Source organism: Colias eurytheme, chromosome 8 (genome assembly GCF_061535395.1).
Source record: "Colias eurytheme isolate Ceu_HAF_F1 chromosome 8, ilColEury1 Martin Lab GWU primary, whole genome shotgun sequence".
Taxonomy (NCBI): domain Eukaryota; kingdom Metazoa; phylum Arthropoda; class Insecta; order Lepidoptera; family Pieridae; genus Colias; species Colias eurytheme.
In genome coordinates, this window is record NC_142987.1 from 2,543,659 (window position 1) to 2,561,981 (window position 18,323).

The 18,323-nt window shown below is 31.1% G+C and overlaps 3 protein-coding genes across 4 annotated transcripts; 2 read left to right on the top strand and 1 right to left on the bottom strand.

Moving 5' to 3' along the window:
* The first annotated feature begins 464 nt into the window (after positions 1-464).
* peng (Pumilio and CPL domain-containing protein penguin) lies at positions 465-7,174 on the top strand. The gene is made up of 8 exons (XM_090104366.1): positions 465-1,209; positions 3,087-3,492; positions 3,746-3,873; positions 4,204-4,369; positions 4,716-4,892; positions 5,258-5,489; positions 5,825-6,024; positions 6,896-7,174. The coding sequence occupies exons 1-8, from the start codon at positions 671-673 to the stop codon at positions 7,070-7,072; spliced, it is 2,025 nt and encodes a 674-aa protein (XP_089960492.1). The 5' UTR covers positions 465-670; the 3' UTR covers positions 7,073-7,174.
* Positions 7,175-7,213: 39 nt separating this feature from the next.
* Positions 7,214-10,231, bottom strand: LOC149906333 (thymidylate kinase). The gene is made up of 6 exons (XM_090104367.1): positions 10,067-10,231; positions 9,637-9,737; positions 9,103-9,250; positions 8,646-8,763; positions 8,280-8,366; positions 7,214-7,979 (listed from the first exon to the last, which is right to left on the bottom strand). Exons 1-6 carry the CDS (start codon positions 10,143-10,145, stop codon positions 7,883-7,885), a joined length of 630 nt encoding a protein of 209 aa, XP_089960493.1. The 5' UTR covers positions 10,146-10,231; the 3' UTR covers positions 7,214-7,882.
* A 465-nt stretch (positions 10,232-10,696) lies between these two features.
* Drep4 (DNA fragmentation factor-related protein 4) lies at positions 10,697-12,857 on the top strand. Of its 2 annotated transcripts, XM_090104607.1 has the most exons (5): positions 10,697-10,902; positions 11,065-11,200; positions 11,660-11,848; positions 12,136-12,270; positions 12,353-12,520. In XM_090104607.1, the coding sequence occupies exons 1-5, from the start codon at positions 10,798-10,800 to the stop codon at positions 12,370-12,372; spliced, it is 585 nt and encodes a 194-aa protein (XP_089960733.1). In that variant the 5' UTR covers positions 10,697-10,797; the 3' UTR covers positions 12,373-12,520. The 2 variants fall into 2 exon arrangements, with proteins under 2 accessions (XP_089960733.1, XP_089960732.1); XM_090104606.1 differs by having other exon boundaries at positions 12,136-12,857.
* The last annotated feature ends 5,466 nt before the right edge of the window (positions 12,858-18,323 follow it).

An 18,323-nucleotide genomic window follows, 5' to 3' on the forward strand; every position in this document is an offset into this window, starting at 1 on the left:
CATCTTTAGCTTTGGTACCATGTCACCAGCTAGTATGATCTAGTACTTTATTGTTATTTCGTATTTGATCAAATCTAGATGTGAAGTAGATGATAAGGTAGATGATGAGTATAAACACAAATCATGCTCAAGTCGATGACCTAATTAATAAGCATTACAACCAAATGCAAACATGTGGAAACTGGTGAGTTAGATATCACATGGGAAAGGTATTTAATATATTTATTTAGGTGAGGATAAAATTTCTAAAAACGCCAGGATTCGGAAAACCAGGTTGAGTTGATATATTTTTTGAATCAAAAAATCGTTGATGAGTGGATTACATACCATGGTCGTACCTGTGGTCGTACCACGCTGATTACAATTTTTCAAAGTTTTGGTTGGTATGCTTGACAGATAATTTTGACTTTTGAAGCTCTTTTGAAGTGACATGGATGAAATTGACAATTGACATTTCAGTAAAATCGATTTTGTTGCCTTTGCTCAACGCTCATGTGGGATTTTCGCACGTGGAAAAACTTAATGTAAAGTTATGAAATTAGAATAATTTATGAGAAAATCAATTACTATTACTCATTTATTATTTATTCTCTCTTTGCGCTTATAGTTCACCTTTGATATTAATTAATATCAAATCAAAATAAACCTGCAATAACCTCTTATAAAAATAATGCAGAAAGTTAAGAGAAAAGCTCCAGAAGATAGTGCATCGCCACCAAAGAAAAAGAAGGTACAATTCGATGAATCAAAACCTGACACAGTAACAGATTTTGACATCAAAAAGAATAACAAAGAAAAGTTTAATAAAAATGGAAAAAAGGACTTCACAAAAGGTAAAAAATTCAACAAACCGGCTTTTCAAAAGAATCAGAAAGATAAACCCAGTTTTGCAACGGGTAGACCTGCTTGGAAAAAAGATAATCAAGGTTATAAGGGCAAAAAAGCTCCAGGAGGAAAGGCAGGTGAACAAACAGACAAACCAAAATGGTCAGACACGAAGGGTAAACCTGGTTGGAAAAAAGACAACCAAGGTTTTAAAGGTAAGAAAGGTCCAGGTGCAAAAGAAGGTGAACAAACAGAAAAGCCAAAATGGTCAGAAATGAAAAAAGAAAAGAAGAATCTTAGACTGGAGAGGCGTAAAGCAAAGGCTACAGCGGAAATATTTGAAATATCACACAAAGCTAAACTACTATCAGCCCAAATACAAAGGTAAAAATCTAACTTCAATCTATAATATGCTTTATATTTATGATATTTCTATTATACAGGGTGTACCAAAAAGTAGTGATGAACGGAAGCTGAGAGGTAGAGGACCTAAAGGGCTATCCGAATCACCCCCATGTATGTTATGCGATTTTTCGTATTTTCGGAGTTATGACGTTTTTTTCAATTTTTCACCTATCGCCGAGTACGATGATATTTTCACTCATGCTGACGTCAATGATTGCGCAAGATGCTTGATTTTTTTTGTGTGCTAAGCTGAAAGATAGGCCAATTCAGTATGGTAACATTTACTATCGTTAGATCTTTGAATGGAATAAAAAAAAGAATTAAATGGCAAGAAAGATAAAATTACCCAGTATGTTCACCACTTCAAGGGCCCGTAAAAAAATAAAATCACATAAAAAAGTTTTCCGTTTGACTTTTAAAAACTTGCTCTATCTATCAGATAGCTACCCTGAAAATTTCATTTTATTATTCAGAAGGCTTCAATCGAAAAATTTAAATCTAAATGTGGTAAGTGCAAAAATTGAATTAACATTATGATCATTAAAACCAATAAATAGGTGTTTAATTACCAGAAATTTTTAAAATAACCCCGCTGTTGCTCAATGCAAGTGCGACATCACCGTAAAAAGTTGTCTTTTAAATGTCTGAATGCCCTTTTATCATTTTTAATGGTTTCTTCTGCTACTATGAATTTCCGGGTTATTTCGTCCAAATTGTGGCAGTCTCTCGCCTTGTAGTATACCCACGGAAAAAAATCAATAGGGTTTATGTCCGGAGACCGTGCAGGCCAGGCTAAAGGGCAAAGATACCCTGAAAGATGGATTGATCGTTGCAGCCTGCGCATGCGCCGGTGACGCCTGCCTTAAAGCCTGGCCTCTACGGTCCCTCGACCTAAACCCCATTGATTTGTTTCAATGGGAATACTAAAAAGACCTCGGCTACTTGAGAGAATGCCACAATTTGGACGAAATAACCCGGAAATTCATAGTAGCAGAAGAAACCATTAAAAATGATAAAAGGGCATTCAGACATTTAAAAGACAACTTTTTACGGTGATGTCGCACTTGCATTGAGCAACAGCGGGGTTATTTTAAAAATTTCTGGTAATTAAACACCTATTTATTGGTTTTAATGATCATAATGTTAATTCAATTTTTGCACTTACCACATTTAGATTTAAATTTTTCGATTGAAGCCTTCTGAATAATAAAATGAAATTTTCAGGGTAGCTATCTGATGGTCGCGGAAGAATTCCAACAAATACCCGCGGCCCCATCATTAAAGCGGCTCGACGGAACACAGTGGGGTTTTAGTCGGTAAGAATCCGACATAACCCACGGCTCCTTCCCCGGGGGCCGTGGGTATCTTTGGAAGATTTCCCCACTATAAAAAAAAAAAAAAAAAAAAAAGGGTAGCTATCTGATAGATAGAGCAAGTTTTTAAAAGTCAAACGGAAAACTTTTTTATGTGATTTTATTTTTTTACGGGCCCTTGAAGTGGTGAACATACTGGGTAATTTTATCTTTCTTGCCATTTAATTCTTTTTTTTATTCCATTCAAAGATCTAACGATAGTAAATGTTACCATACTGAATTGGCCTATCTTTCAGCTTAGCACACAAAAAAAAATCAAGCATCTTCCGCAATCATTGACGTCAGCATGAGTGAAAATATCATCGTACTCGGCGATAGGTGAAAAATTGAAAAAAACGTCATAACTCCGAAAATACGAAAAATCGCATAACATACATGGGGGTGATTCGGATAGCCCTCTAGGTCCTCTACCTCTCAGCTTCCGTTCATCACTACTTTTTGGTACACCCTGTATTTAATTTCAATGGTAATACATTTTTTTAGGAAAGTAGTGAAGCAAGATTTCCGTGAAAACTCATGTAAAGAACTGCATGGTCTTTTGAAAAACCAATACAAATCAATAGCACTTACTCACGATTTGAGTAGAGTTATACAGGTCTTGTTAAAATATGGTTCGGATGAAATCAAGAGTGATATTACCAAAGAGATCATGGATATCATGGTACCAATGATGCAGTCCAAATATGCTCATCATTCTGTTAAACGCATATTGAAGTATGGGTCAGATGCTATTCGTCATCAGGTTATAAGCAAGTTGTTTGGTCATGTAGTTGTTCTGGCAGCCCACACTATCAGTGCTCCAGTTTTAGATTATGCATATGGCGAGTTTGCGAATAAGAAAGAGAAGTTGTATATGCAGCAAGAGTTCTATGGAGATATGTATAAGAATGTAAGTTATAGATCATAATACTATTTGAGAATATTATAACCTGTATAGCACTTTCTTTAAATGTTTTTTTAAGAAGCTGAAGTGAGTGGATCCTATGTACATAGTTATTAGTAATTTATTGCTACATTTTTAAGTTGAAACCTCTATTGCTTTAATTTTAAAAGTGATAAATTTGCATATTTGTGTTGTTTGTTATTATCTTCTTTTATTCAATTATATATTATATCTTATATTAAATTTAACTGTTTTCTAGACAAAAGATGACAAAGTAAAAACTCTAAGTGACACATACAAGGACAGTCCCGAAATGAAGTCGGCTATATTGCAGTCTTGTAAGGCCAATGTGCAGAGGATTCTTGACAAAAACCTCCATGATAGTGAGTAAGTACAGGCAGTGAGATAATAAGACACAACTTATGTTTATTAATGTGTGAATTGTTTATTTATTCATGTTTTTCAATCTCCACAAAATTGAATTATGAATAGCTTAGTTCTGAATAGTATCCCTTTCCCATTTATAGTGTAAGCCAGTATATTAAAAGTTACTTCATTCATTGTTAAGACTGAAAATATTTCTCGAAAATATTAATTGTAACAAAGGAAAATTTTATACTTGAAATACCCACAAAAAATCTTGTAACAGCCATACTTTACTTTCATACATTTTTTATTTATGAAAAAAAAAATCTACAATTGTAAATGTTATTACAGGCTCTTACATTCAGTCCTGTATGACTACATAAGGGAATGTTCGGCAGAAGACAAGGCAGAAATGATATCCACACTCAGTCCTCTAATTGTACCACTCAGTAATTCACTACCAGGTGTTAACGCTGCTTGCATATGTGTGTGGCAAGGCACTAATAAGGATAAGAAGGTGAGAATTAGGATATGACTGTATTATATATTGGGGAAAAATAAATAATTTTTACATAAATTATGAGTAACTTGAATCATTAAACATTTTATTGAAAAAAAATTGTATGTTTGTTTTGTGGTAAATACATGAAAAAAAAGCAGCTAAAAGCTGCATTGTCTAAAACCTAATAAATTATGTACTAAAACCTTCCTCTTGAATCACTCTAATTAAAATATTAAATAAACCGCATCAAAATCTGTTGCATAGTTTTAAATATTTAAGCATACATAGGGCAAGGAAAGCGACTTTGTTTTATAATATGTAGTGAAGCATCCAATTATAGATAAATAAATTTATTTTTTAGACTATACTAAAAGTGGTAAAAGAGCATGTAGTACCCTTAAGTAAACACAAGACTGGATACAGGCTGTTAATTGCTATATTTGACTCAGTTGATGACACAGTACTTGTGAAGAAAACTATTGTATCAACAATAGCAAGCAATTTGAAGGATATCGCGAAAGATCATTGGGGCAACATGGTAAGATATTTTTATTTATTTCTTTTCGCCTGCGGCTTCGCTCGCGTAGTCAAAGAAAAACCAGCATAGTCCCCGTTCCCGTGCGATTTCCGGGAAAAAACCTATTGTATGTCCTTTCTCAAGTCTCAAGCTATATCTGTACCAAATTTGAAGTAAATCCATACAGTTCTTTTTGAGTTTAGCTCGGAAATACATATATAAAGAAACAGAAATACAGATAAACAAATAATAATTCTAAAACCTTTATTTTTGGCTTTGGAAACTATTGTAGATCACGCCCCAAGTATTCTTTAAAAAAAATATTCAATGTCTATTTTTTACTTTCCAACAAAAACAAGCATTTTATCTTTCAATTAAATTTGCAGACACTCCACTGGCTCATCAAACCGAAAGACTCTGCGGCATTCCACCCGACGTTCATCAAGTTCCTCGAGGAGGGTTTCAAAAGCGGCACATCCAAGAAGGACGCGGATATTCGTATCAACGAGTTGCGTGAGGCGATATTGCCTGCGCTGAAGGAGGATATGGGAAGTGACCCGCAGTTCTGGCTGAGCAGCAAAGCGGCCATGTTGCTAGCGATCGCCGTGTTGTCTATCGGTAAGTGCTAATTTTTTATGGAAGAATAGATACATTAATATCTTTTATGATAGAATTATATATTATAGAGTATAGAGTAAGTCTATCGTGATTTCTCATACATTAATTATTTATTTAAAATTAACAACAATCTTGTGAAAATATTGCACACAAAATTTATGATAAATTTACCAAAACTACAATGATTTATTATTCGTGACATAATGTTTGTTTAACATTTTATACATTCTCTCTTTAGAGACATATTATTTTGAATTATTAGTTCCCATATATGCTTGAAATGTTTCAATTCTAAAATGTAACTATTAATCTTTAACACAAAATATAACTTACAGAATCATCAAAAGAAATATTAGAAGCTCTAGCTGGCGTCATTTGTAAGGAGGATTGGAAAATAAGCGTAAATGAAAAGGAAGTACTCGCCGTAGAAGACGCCGGCATTCACATGTGTTTGAAGAAACTTGCGGCGTTGGATCAAACTGCAGCCGACTTTACACTGGGCAATGCTGTTTGCGAATGTTTGTCAGCAGAAACGGTAAATGAAAAAATATATTAGTATCTAGTATTCATGTTATATAAACCTTTTTAGTTCGATTTAAAAGCATTTTGACTTCTTTAGGCGTGTTGAGAGTAAAATTCATCGCGTCATGACAATACCGTCACGTCGTGAAGTATGGAGACGATTTTAGTATCTGAATCTTGCCAAAAGAGTTTCACTTCTGACACGTGTGCTTGGCACACTCGCTCCTTTTTGTTTTGGTCTGTCTAATTATTAAAAATATTGTTTTCAAAATTAATTAACATAAAGTATGATTTATGCTACACCTGCCCCATGTTGCGACCAAGCCTTGCCTCTCCGTGGCTCAATCAAACACTATTGTATGACATTGAGGTATTATTACTAGAGAGGGCACCACAAACGCCGCGCTTGTCGCAAAATCTATGCGACAAGCGCGGCGGCGCGGGACGGCTAGTGAGTCATACACTTTGTAGATATTCGGCCTCTTATTACTTATAAATTAAAACCAATCAATGTATTATGTAACAAATAAATATTGTTTATCTTATTGAAAAATATGAATAAACTTATCTTAAAACCAATCAATGTAACAAAAAAAAAATGATTTTGAGACGATTGACTCTAACTCGTGTTATAAATAGTGTAGTAGCGATGTCCTCACTAGTACGTAGTACATGTTACTCAATGTTGTATGAAGTGATTCATGCCTGAACGTGGCTCGAACGGGGCACCGCGTTGAAATGTGAATGAATATTGTTTCCGCCACCATGTAACATGAAATGCTTAAATGTTGAGGGGCCGTTCATAAAATACATCACACAAAATTCAGTAATCAACACTTTTTGATTTTACAATTTAAATTAAACAATTTTTTTTATATTTACAGCTGAATGCATGGCTCCCAACAAATAGAGGATGTTTCTTCCTACTGAAATTAATTGAGAACAATGCAGAGGCCATCTCCAAGAAGTTGAAGAAAAAGATATCTTCACACGCAAAAATATTAAAGCAGCAGTCGTCAGAAGGGGCAAAACTACTTCTTAAATCTATTGAAAATAAATAGACCACTTATTAAAATAAGAATTTTATTTATTTTTATCAACATTTATGATTATTACAATTAAACAGTAATTACAGTTGGAAAACGTAAAGAAATGTAAAATTAATCATAACATTGTCTTGTTATATTTAACTTATTAATTATTATGTTATTACATATCAATGAATATTTTGAGGTACAATTATTAGAAATGTTACTAGTAACACTGCATCATTTAATGTTTAAGAGTCATATAAAATAATAAATATACATAATTAAAATTTAAATATGTAGTCATTCCAAAAAGTCTAATTATTTCTTATGATTCAAAATATTTTCAATTTTGTATGCAGTAGTGATTTATCAAGTATTTAAGAACACGTATTTGTGTAATCATATTAGTACAATAGTAATTGTACATAATAATTACTTTGAATAAAAAAAAATCAAGCACAGACAATGGAAATTAAAATTTGAAACAATTGAACCACTGTACTACAAATAGTAAATAAGACGGATTCATTTATAACTTACAATAATGATAAATCAGTAGAAGCTTATACATAATGAATGTCAAATTTTCTATACAATTTAAAAAACAGTTTTTTAGTCACTAATGAATATTACACAATAAAATGGGCTATCGACACATTTATAAAGAAAATAGGAAAACAAATGCTAAAAGTTGGTATTCACATTTATTATCTAGATTTATTAGTCTTATAATAAACTTATTCAATATCTTCTGTATATTATTCTAAAAGTTTAATTTACTGACAACCTCAGCACAGCTATTTATTTCAAAATACTTATAAAAAAGTTGGTTTTCACGAATTATTTCTTAGTCCAAATCTTTCCAATTGGATTTTCGATTGTATTCAGAATGTTTAATGTCCTTTTTAGTAAGTCCTCTTGAATTTCTTCCGGCGTCCTGGAAGACGAAAAATTTACATAGGCGCAAAAATAAAAATTTTAAACCCATAACAGACATGGCTACACAATATATCATGTACATATATACTAAAACCTTTTGAATTACTATTAAAAAAACCGAATCAAAATCGGTTGCGTAGTTTTAAAGATTTAAACATAAATAGGAACAGAGAAAGCGACTTTGTTGTATGTCATGTAGTGAGTTTATATATTTAATGAATATGAGTGACCATAGATTTAATTAAATGTGTATATATTTTTAATTGTATATGTTTAAACAAGCAGGCTTACGGCTTACCTATCAGCGTCCAATACATCCCAATCGTCTTCTTTTAATTCCTGGTAAGTTTTGATAACTTTCTTCTGAAATTCTGGCACTTCATACCTAAAATTTGTAAAATAATGTATGTTAAAAGTACCAATAAAAGGTCATCAACACATTGAAATTAAAAAACATATATTCTGAGTGTGTTTGTATGAACTTCAGAAATAATGTATATTCTTCCTAAATAAAATTAGTTTAATATATTTCTTTAATGTAATAAGAAAACGAGTTGCCACAAATCAACTTCAAACAAAAACAAAACTTCTAAGGAACCGCATCAAATTTGATATATCTTTTTTGGGATAAAGCAAATAAATTAAAGATAAAATTAATTCTTACCTTTCATTTCCAAAACCTTTTCTTTTTTGCATCACTTCTAGTGGGATTGTTAGGTAAAATACTTTATCAGGTTTTGGTAGTCCAACATCTGATGACTTACACCAATTTAAATCCAGTCCTGTCAAATTTAAAATAAGTAATTATAATATGTAATACAAGAACACACAAAAATGTGCAGGTGTAATAAAAAAATCCTAACTTAATTCTCATAATTAAAAAAAAACATAAATAGTACAAAACTCTATCATCTTATATATAAAATTCCCCTGTCACAATGTTAGTTACTATACTCCTCCAAAACGGCTGGACCGATTCTCATGAAATTTTGTGTGCATATCAGGTAGGTCTGAGAATCGGCTAATATCTATTTTTACCCCTAAATGATGAAGAGTAAGGCAGAACAATGTTTGCCAGGACATTTAGTATAACTATGATAAAGTTTTGTACTAATATTTACCTTTTGCAGCTGAAAATGCCACTCCAGAATAACAGTACCTATCTACAATGATGGTGGTGCCTGCCTCCAATGTTTTAATAATATCTCGTAACCTTTCCCAGCGATTGGCTGAGAACAATAGGTGAATGGCTTCATCTGGAAGGTCATTCTATAACATGTCTTGATATTATTAAATTTAGGGATTGATAGTTAAATGATAATTGATGTATTTTATGGAAATCATAAATAAAATATAAATTTGTCAAGTTGCAAAACATTTCATTATATTTGAGTAATTATAAAAATGAAGAAATAAGTAGAAATTTACAATATTTTGATGAATGATATCTGATGTACTTTTACATTTACATCTTGTTATTATCTTAATCACCAGTTTGACTTTGGTACTCAAACTCAAAAATATGCAGAATTATTTGGTGAGATACAAAAAAAACACCTCACATAATTTATGGACGCCCCCTAATCCTTTGATGAAAAAACTTACTGGCCTAAATCAATTCAGGTATTGATTGCAAATATTAATCAGACATTTACCTTGGATGTTAAATAACTGTTGATCACTTTGCCTATTTCTGTATTGCGGTTTGGGAAATTTGTGTATTCAGCCAAAATGTTCCTTTTTCTTAAACTATCAACTGAAATACATATATTTATGTTGGAATCAATCAGATTTATTGAACTTACTATCTATGTTATTACAGAAGAGACTTGATCATCAAGCCATTTCAATTATAGATTCATCATATGATATTAATAACATCAGATTGGACCCACACATGTACAATAATTCATTTATCATGTTATGAAGAACTGTATCAAACATTTTTAAATTCATTACACAGATTACACTACTAAATACATAAATGATAAATAGTTAAATAAAAAAAGCATTAAATTCTATTTTTAATTGTATAAAATACAATTTGTTTGCATTGAAAGAATATTTAAAATATTAAAAAATTACCTAGTTGCTTCGCTTGTGTTGTTTTTCCGGTTCTGTCCACTCCTTCAATAACTATGAAGGCTCCTCGTTTCACTATCATTTTGTTAAATATTTACTTATAACAGCTGATTGAATTTACTACCACCGTCACTTTGTTGTTATGAAAAAGGAATTAATATTTAAACCTGAAACTGAACTGAACATATTATATCACAGGAACTTGCAATTTTACAAAAAAGAAAATGTAGTTATTCTGTGAAAATGTATCGATGAAGATTTTGTAGTTTACTTACTTTATTAAACTTTGTGAAACTTACAATATCTTGTGTGTACAATAGAAATAACTAGAGTTAAACTGAATACAATTATAGTTATTAATTTGATTATTGATAGCAGCCAGCTGATGTGAATCTTCAATTTTGGAGGGAAAAATGACAGATTACCTACAATTTACAAAATATGTCACTACTGTCAATAGGTTTCACGTACTTGCCAATAGCAAAAAAAAGTATTTTATAACGTTCAAAGCAGAAGCAATGACATATTGTGTTGTGACACATTACTGTGTTTGACTTTGACACTTGACATTATGACTCAGGTTTGAAATGTCCATGGAAATGTCCAATCCAATGTCCAGTTTAGAATGGAATTTCATAGTGATCGTTTGTTTGGTTAAAAATTTAGTCATAACATTTCGTTTATAATAATTTCTTTGTTTATAGTGATAATTTAGTAAATCGTTGTAATCGAAAATGAAGAAGGGATATAAGGTGACAGACGTTAAAAGAGAGAAAAAAATCGGCGTTGCCGCGGAAAACTTACAAGAGCTTATTGAGAAATCATGCAGAAAGTTAGGCGTAAGTAATATTATAATGTATATTTTGAGTTCAAAGTAAAGGCTTTGAATCAATGCCCTTTTACACCTTTATGTGCTTGGTACCTGTTGGTTAATCGGGTCAAGGGTAGCAGCCTTGACATATATTCGTAGCCCTGACCTAATTCAGTATGTCGGTTTTCAGTTCAATGTCAGCTGCGCGGAGTGCCGGCTTCACGTCGCGGAGGACGGCACTCTGGTGGATGACGACGAATACCTGAAGACCTTGCCGCCGCAGACGCTGTTTATTTTGTTGCAGAAAAAAGAAAAAATGGTAACTGGTATGTTTAGTTATGAGGCAATGTTCGTAAACCCTTCATTTGCTTGGAGGTCTTAGGAATCAATAATTATTATATAATTTTTATTAAAATATAATGTGATTTAAAAATTATTAAGTAAAATATCTGGACAGGATATGCAAAATTTCAAAATCAATTAAACATCAATAGAAAGCCTCACAGGGAATGTAGTTACAATTAAGAAATTAAGTGGTCATTGATTTCTCATCTTTAGTTCCCAATGAGACAAAAATTGTCTTCAACATTTATAGATAATATTATAACACATCAGTGTATTTACTCTTTGTTTATTTTAATTTACAAGTTCATATGAAATATTTATCACAGGTTTATCAGAAATAAATACATGAATAAAGTTTTGTTTGTCAATCAAGACTTGCCTATTGACTAAAAAAATAATTTTTAAATTATTATTATACTTATTCAAAATTATTATTTCAGACTTTGATTACTACTACAATTTGATTAGATCATCAAAGAAGGATTTCATTAATACTGGACGGGCTGCAAAAGAGTTCCTTGATACAAACTTGCGGGAAAAATTCAAGGTGTTCCAGAGATATATTACAGCAGCTGACGATGCTAAGACTATGGTTAGTGAGAGAAATCTACATCCAGAATGGTTTCAAGGTAAGAAAATTTCTTTAATTTCATTCATGATTTTAATTTCGTTCCATAAATTGGAAGTTTTTAATAATGATTTTTGTTATGAATCTTTAGTCTATAATATAAAAATGAATCCCAAAATGTGTTGGTAAGCGCATAACTTGAGAACGGCTGAACCGATTTCGATAATTCTTTTTTTATTATATTCCTTGTACGAGGATGGTTCTTATGTAGAGAAAACGTAAATATGTACCACGGGCGAAGCCGGGGCGGACCGCTAGTGTTAATATAAGCTAAAATTCGTTTTTCAGGTCTTGAGCCTTCAGAGAAAACAAAAGAGCAATCCATGTCAAAGCGAGTCAAAGAAAGAATGAGGGGTTATTATTACAAAACAAAAACAGCTTTACAATCTTCCGAACTGTATACACATTCCAAAAACGGGCACGGTAAGAAACTCATAGATCAGTTCCTTTTAGATCTACGTAAATTGTTGGAGAGTAGCAAATATAATGAAGGATATTTTAACAGAAAGTTTGAGAAAAAGATGAGACTGTGTGATGAAACTGGTCTTTTTGAATGCGGAGGGCTGTGGAATAACGAAAAGTGTGCTTACGAAAACGAACATATCATAAACCCGTACAGAAGTCGCGAAGAACGCATCATATTCCAAACATGGAATTTGGATCACAGAATCGAATTATCAAGAGCTATTATACCAAAGATAATCCAAGCCATAGACAAAATATGCAATGGTGTCGCCACCTGCGTAACTTGTAACAAAGATTCTCTATGTTATAATATTGAAACTGATAGATATTATCTACAAATATTTACGCGGGAAAATTTGAAACTCGTTCACATTGTTTGCCATTATAAAGGCAAACATGAAGCAGAGACTGGTGTTTACACGATCTGCAATATGTGTCTTGTGAAAAAAGCTTGTATCTAAAAACGGATTATTTATGAGAATAATTTATGTTTATGGTCAGGATAATTAATAGAAAATTTAAGTCATATTATAATAAGTTTTAAAGATTAGAAATTAAAACAAAATTTATTATTAAATAATATGATTTATGGTCTACATACTTATTAAAATTTTATGAATTACATTAATAATTACAATCATTAAGAGCATTTATTCTATCTATTTAAGTATATAAAAAGCTTAAAACTTTTCTTGTCTTATTACAGTACATAATAAAATGTTACAGTGATTGTTTATATGTATTGGGATTTAATCTGAATACATTTAGAAGATATAAAAAAAATCAATTAAATACACACTATGATTCTTATAGTATATTTTTTATAATGTATGTCTATATTTATTATTTTTGCATACACATATTGATTAATTTTTTATATTTGAACGAATAGTTCAGAATCGATTTAAATCAGAGTTTCGTGTCATGTATAACTAAGGTAATGGAACAATAATAAAATTATTGCCCAAATTAAGGGCAATATCCTTAATATATCAAGTAGCCTTTCTATGTAGTGATTATTTACATTATATTATTGTTGTAATTATTGTCATTACTTAGATAAGTTTTCTATTCCTTAATTGATCTCCTGTCCCTTGAGTTAGAATTAAGAATTTTGTTACTGGCTTTAGATAGTTTAATTTAATAAGATAAAAAAAAATTCGTAAATGTATACTTAAGTAACTACATTACGATAAGTATGTATCTTTTTTTTCTTTTGTATGGTAAGATAAAGCATCGTTTCGTGTTTGGATAAAATGAAGACAGCATTAGCATAATAATTTATAAGTCATATACTTTTGTCAATTCCATTAAAATATTTTCTCAATTGCACGCCTCATAAGCGAAGCGTTGAGGTGGGTACTACTGTCACTTTGCGCAAAACATCTGATTTTTCAAACTTAAAATGTCTTTATGTATCATACATTGCACTTGTAAGATAATACATACGCACACATATTAAGAAAAAACACTATTTTTAACGTTCATGATATTTTTGATGTCATTTTTGTTATTTAAATTAGTTAAAAAACAGTTTAAAAAAGTTCTGTCTTGGACGTCCGTGTGTCTGTATGTGCGGATTCTTTTTCTTGTTAACACGATAGCGACCGAAATACTTTACTAATCGAGTCTTTTTTTTTCTCTTACGCTTGAGTATGCTCAGGAATAGAACCCTTTCATTTTTCAGGGTCTGATTCGATGTGGTTTAATTGTTATTAAATAAACAAAAATAATAATTAATAAATATTTATTAAAAAAAAATTATGAGGCGTGCACTTTTGGATTTTCCAAATTATTTATATTTTCTTAGCGTTATGTTTTATAGCAGATTTTACTAACTATCTAAAGCCAGTGTCAAATAAAATATAGATATTATTTAAGTGTTAGAAATCACTTTTTAACATGTTAAACATGTATTCTGTAAACGATATGCAAACATGAAATTTAGTTTTTACACTATTTTATACCTAAGCGAATAATTTTATTATGACGTTTATGTAAATTTTTTACTAAACACAGGGTTGTAGATAGCAACAAAATTGGTTTGAAGTTGAGTTTTTAGGAGTTTAATTTTTTCTTGATCTCAATAAATGTAATATTTACATAAATAAACACGGATTTTATTCGAAAAATTAATTAAAAATAAGTATATTTGTATACATCTCAAGTACAATTTTAGACATCCAGAAGCTCTATTAGTATTTATATATAAAAAAATTAAGAAGATTGTCTTAAAATTATACCTCAACTCAGCTATTCCGTCATTAGATAGAAATTTCTCTGCCTCCAGATATAGAACAATAATAATATTTAGATGCAAAGTGATTTGAACTTTTTCAATTTATTCTTTTGAACCAGTTTATTTTTTCTTCATACTTGCGTTCTCTTAAACTTTTTAGTACTCATAGTAAGGAGTATTTATTTCTTAGTACACATGTATAATTGAGTAGCTTTATTTTTAAGCTATTGCATAGCTTCTATGGGACCGAATCCAGAAATTCCGTAACGAAAAAACCTCACGCTCCCCACTCCGACGGGCGCGGAGGTGTGGCTTGAAGGCATAGCATGCAATAGCTTTACCGCGGCAGTCCCACACGTCTTTTTTTATAATTGCCAAATATATAAATACATAATTCTAGAAATATAATATATTCTGTGCCAATTTTTCATATTTTCATTCATTATAAAGAAAGGGTTGTAATTTGTCGTGGAATAATAAGGAATTATTAAGAATATAATATTTAATTTTAATTAATAAATTTAAATATTTATTAGACTTTAGAGTATAATTATTAATGTTTATAGATGAAGAGATATTTTTATTACCATAAATGTTATTAGAGCAATATTATTGTGTAAGTATAGAAGATGTAGTGATGTTTAATGCAATCTCCCAATTGAGAAAATAAAAGTCTCGGCCATTTTATGGCGATAAACTATAAAAAGGAGTCGTAAACCCACAAACTACATGAATTGTTCATAAAATATTGCATAAACATCACGACATCTTTGGGCTTAATAAAATGTACACGTAGACGCTTCCAAAATAGCTTTATAGAATTATTAGCTGTAGAATCTGTATCGACGTGATAATAAATAATTATTTACGACGGTTTTACGGCTTATTAGACCAACTTCGTGTTCATTAAACTATCGATTGTTAACGTCGTAAAACCCTATTGAGAATAAAATTAAATAAGGTAAAAAACAAATATTTTAAAAGTATGTTCGTTAATCATAAATGTTGAGAAACTTGGCGCATAAAGGTGCTTTTCCACCAATAATATGCGAGGATGTGAAGCGAGGAATCTGGAATGTGTTTGTAATTATAATCAAAAGTACTAATACGCTTCAGAGTTCAAACTAAATGAAGCGATATGATTGGTTCTTTACAAACACATCCTTCGCTATGCATTTTCGCACGTCTGGTTGAAAAGCACCATAAGACGCATAAAGTATTGTTTTGGGAGGTAGTTAAATATATGTATCACATACACATGCATTATTATATGTGTAACTTAAATTATAATATAGTCGTAAATTATCACGTCGTAATAGTAATTGTTTTGTTGATGTAGATATTAGGCGTTTTAGAAATTTTCGGTATACAGTATTAATATTACCTTCTCCGATGTTATAGAGCTTATATTTTCGTGATGTTAGTAGGTAAATATTTAAAAACATGTTCATTGCAATTGGTGTAATTAGAATTTTAGTGTCATCCGACGTAGAGTAGAGTAATCTCAAAATAAATTTTCGATTAAGCATTATGTGATCTTATATTACTTAAGTAACTATGTTGGTTTTTATCTTTAATTTTTTTTAAACCAGCTAAGGATTAGAATGTACAGTGCACTGTGCAGCCAGTGCAGCTATAGGCTATCTTGGGGAGTTAAGTACATAATGGATGTATGAATATCTATGCCGTTACTAGAAGTGGTGGGTTTCAAATTTCAATAAAATATTATTGTATGGAGAGGAAGATGATTTGCTTATCAATAAAAACGTATATTATGTAATTATTGTAGTCAAATTAAGTCAATGGTCTTTTTACTAGAACTCTGCTTCTTACTTTTATAAACTGTGTTTTATTAAATGGGATATCAAGAGAACTTCACAGCGAATTTACATAATGATGGTATAGGGTCATTGCGCCTGTTCGCGTCCACATGCCTATTCGCGTCCATTTTGCGGATATCTTTTAGAAAATTCACGAAAATAAGTATAATTTAAGTAAAATTGTAATAAGAAAAATTTCCGATAATACCTCAATGTATAAGAGACATGCACACATATTCAAAATATGCCTGCACACCGCCTATCCTATTTAAAAAAAATATTGAATTTTGGCTATTAAACGAGAAAGCTAAAACGCGCGGGATTTTGAGAAAAAAATAGTGCGCAGCGTCGCGTTTGACGGTAAGTATCTTATTGTTAAATGTGGATTTTTGAATATGTAACTGTTTCTTTACTTTGCTAACAAAACATGGAATAGTATGGATTATAAATCAGCTAATTTATTTTACAATTAATAGCTAAAATAAGTTGGACGCGAATTACTACACCGAATTTGTACAACTTCCATTTTGCGTCCATGGTGGGCGCAAACTATACCTATAGTGCATAACAATAGAACATATTGCGTCCACATTGTTTTTCATTATGTAGCAATGAATTGTTTGTTAAAATATGTAATTTAAAATAGACTGTAAATTTTTGACTAAGACTACAAGTTGATAATTAAAATTTTCATTAAAATTAGCTAATTTTTATGCTATTTTTTCATTTTAAAATGGGTAAGGGTTCTAAGAATGAGACTAGTATCTTTGAGAAGGAGAGTCAATAAGTCTGTGGTTAAGAAAATAATATAAACAAAAAAGAAATTTAATTCATTACAAACTAAAAAATAGGGTAGGTAGGTAATCTTAATAGAACTGATTATTATTTATTTGCATAACGTAACTTTGTTTTTTGTTAATTTTTAGTTCTATTATTGATGAGAAGATAAATATAAAAATAAGTTTTTCCAGTTTCCTTACAGTGAATTATATTAATAATATGTTGATTTTAGGGTTCCGAACCTCAAAAGGAAAAACCGGAATCCTTGTAGATCACATATCATACATCACTACATCAGTATCACTTTGATATCCGTCCGTCTGTATGTCCGTCTGCCGGTATGTCTTTCTGTCAAGACCCTTTTTCTCAGTAACGCGTGGAGGTATAAAGCTGAAATTTATATTGAATACTCAAGTCTACGGTCCCTTGAAGCAGTGAAAAAATCAAACTTATAAGCCAAAGCAATCAAAAGATACAGCCGTTTATGCTGCAAATTTTCGCAAATTTCTACATTCGCAAGGGAATCAAAACCTACAGGGTACTTTACGTGAACACAAACACTTGAAGTTTGGTACGAAGCAACGTCTTATAGCACAAATAAGGGAAACATTGAAAAAATAATCATTTACAGTTAAAACATATGAAAAAAAACAGGTTAATACGGAACCCTCGGTGTGCGAGTCCCATTCGCATTTGGCCAGTTTTTATTAAATAACTATATTCGTAAATAAATAATTTATTAAAATCTAATTTTTATTTGCATTTATCTGATAAAATATCACGCAATACACTCTTAATTCCTTTTCTAAGCTGGTGGACGCGAACCGGTCCACGGGTGGACGCAAACTGGAATTTTTGGACGCGAACTGGGTAAAACGCCTAATTCTGCTATTTGTCTAGATAAATAAAAACCACATGATATTTCCAACACAATTGAAAGTAAATCTTAAAATAGACTATGTAATGGACACGTTACATAAATTTTGAGTTGAAATTTGTTCTGGAACATTTTTATTTTCTCCTTCAAACTTTCCAACTGCACTAAGTGGACGCGAACAGGCGCAATTACCCTATATGTATTACATTCTAATGTGTCAATCATTTCAACTGTTACAAATTGTAATGAATTATATTATATAAATATAACTTATGTATAAATTCTATGGATGTTA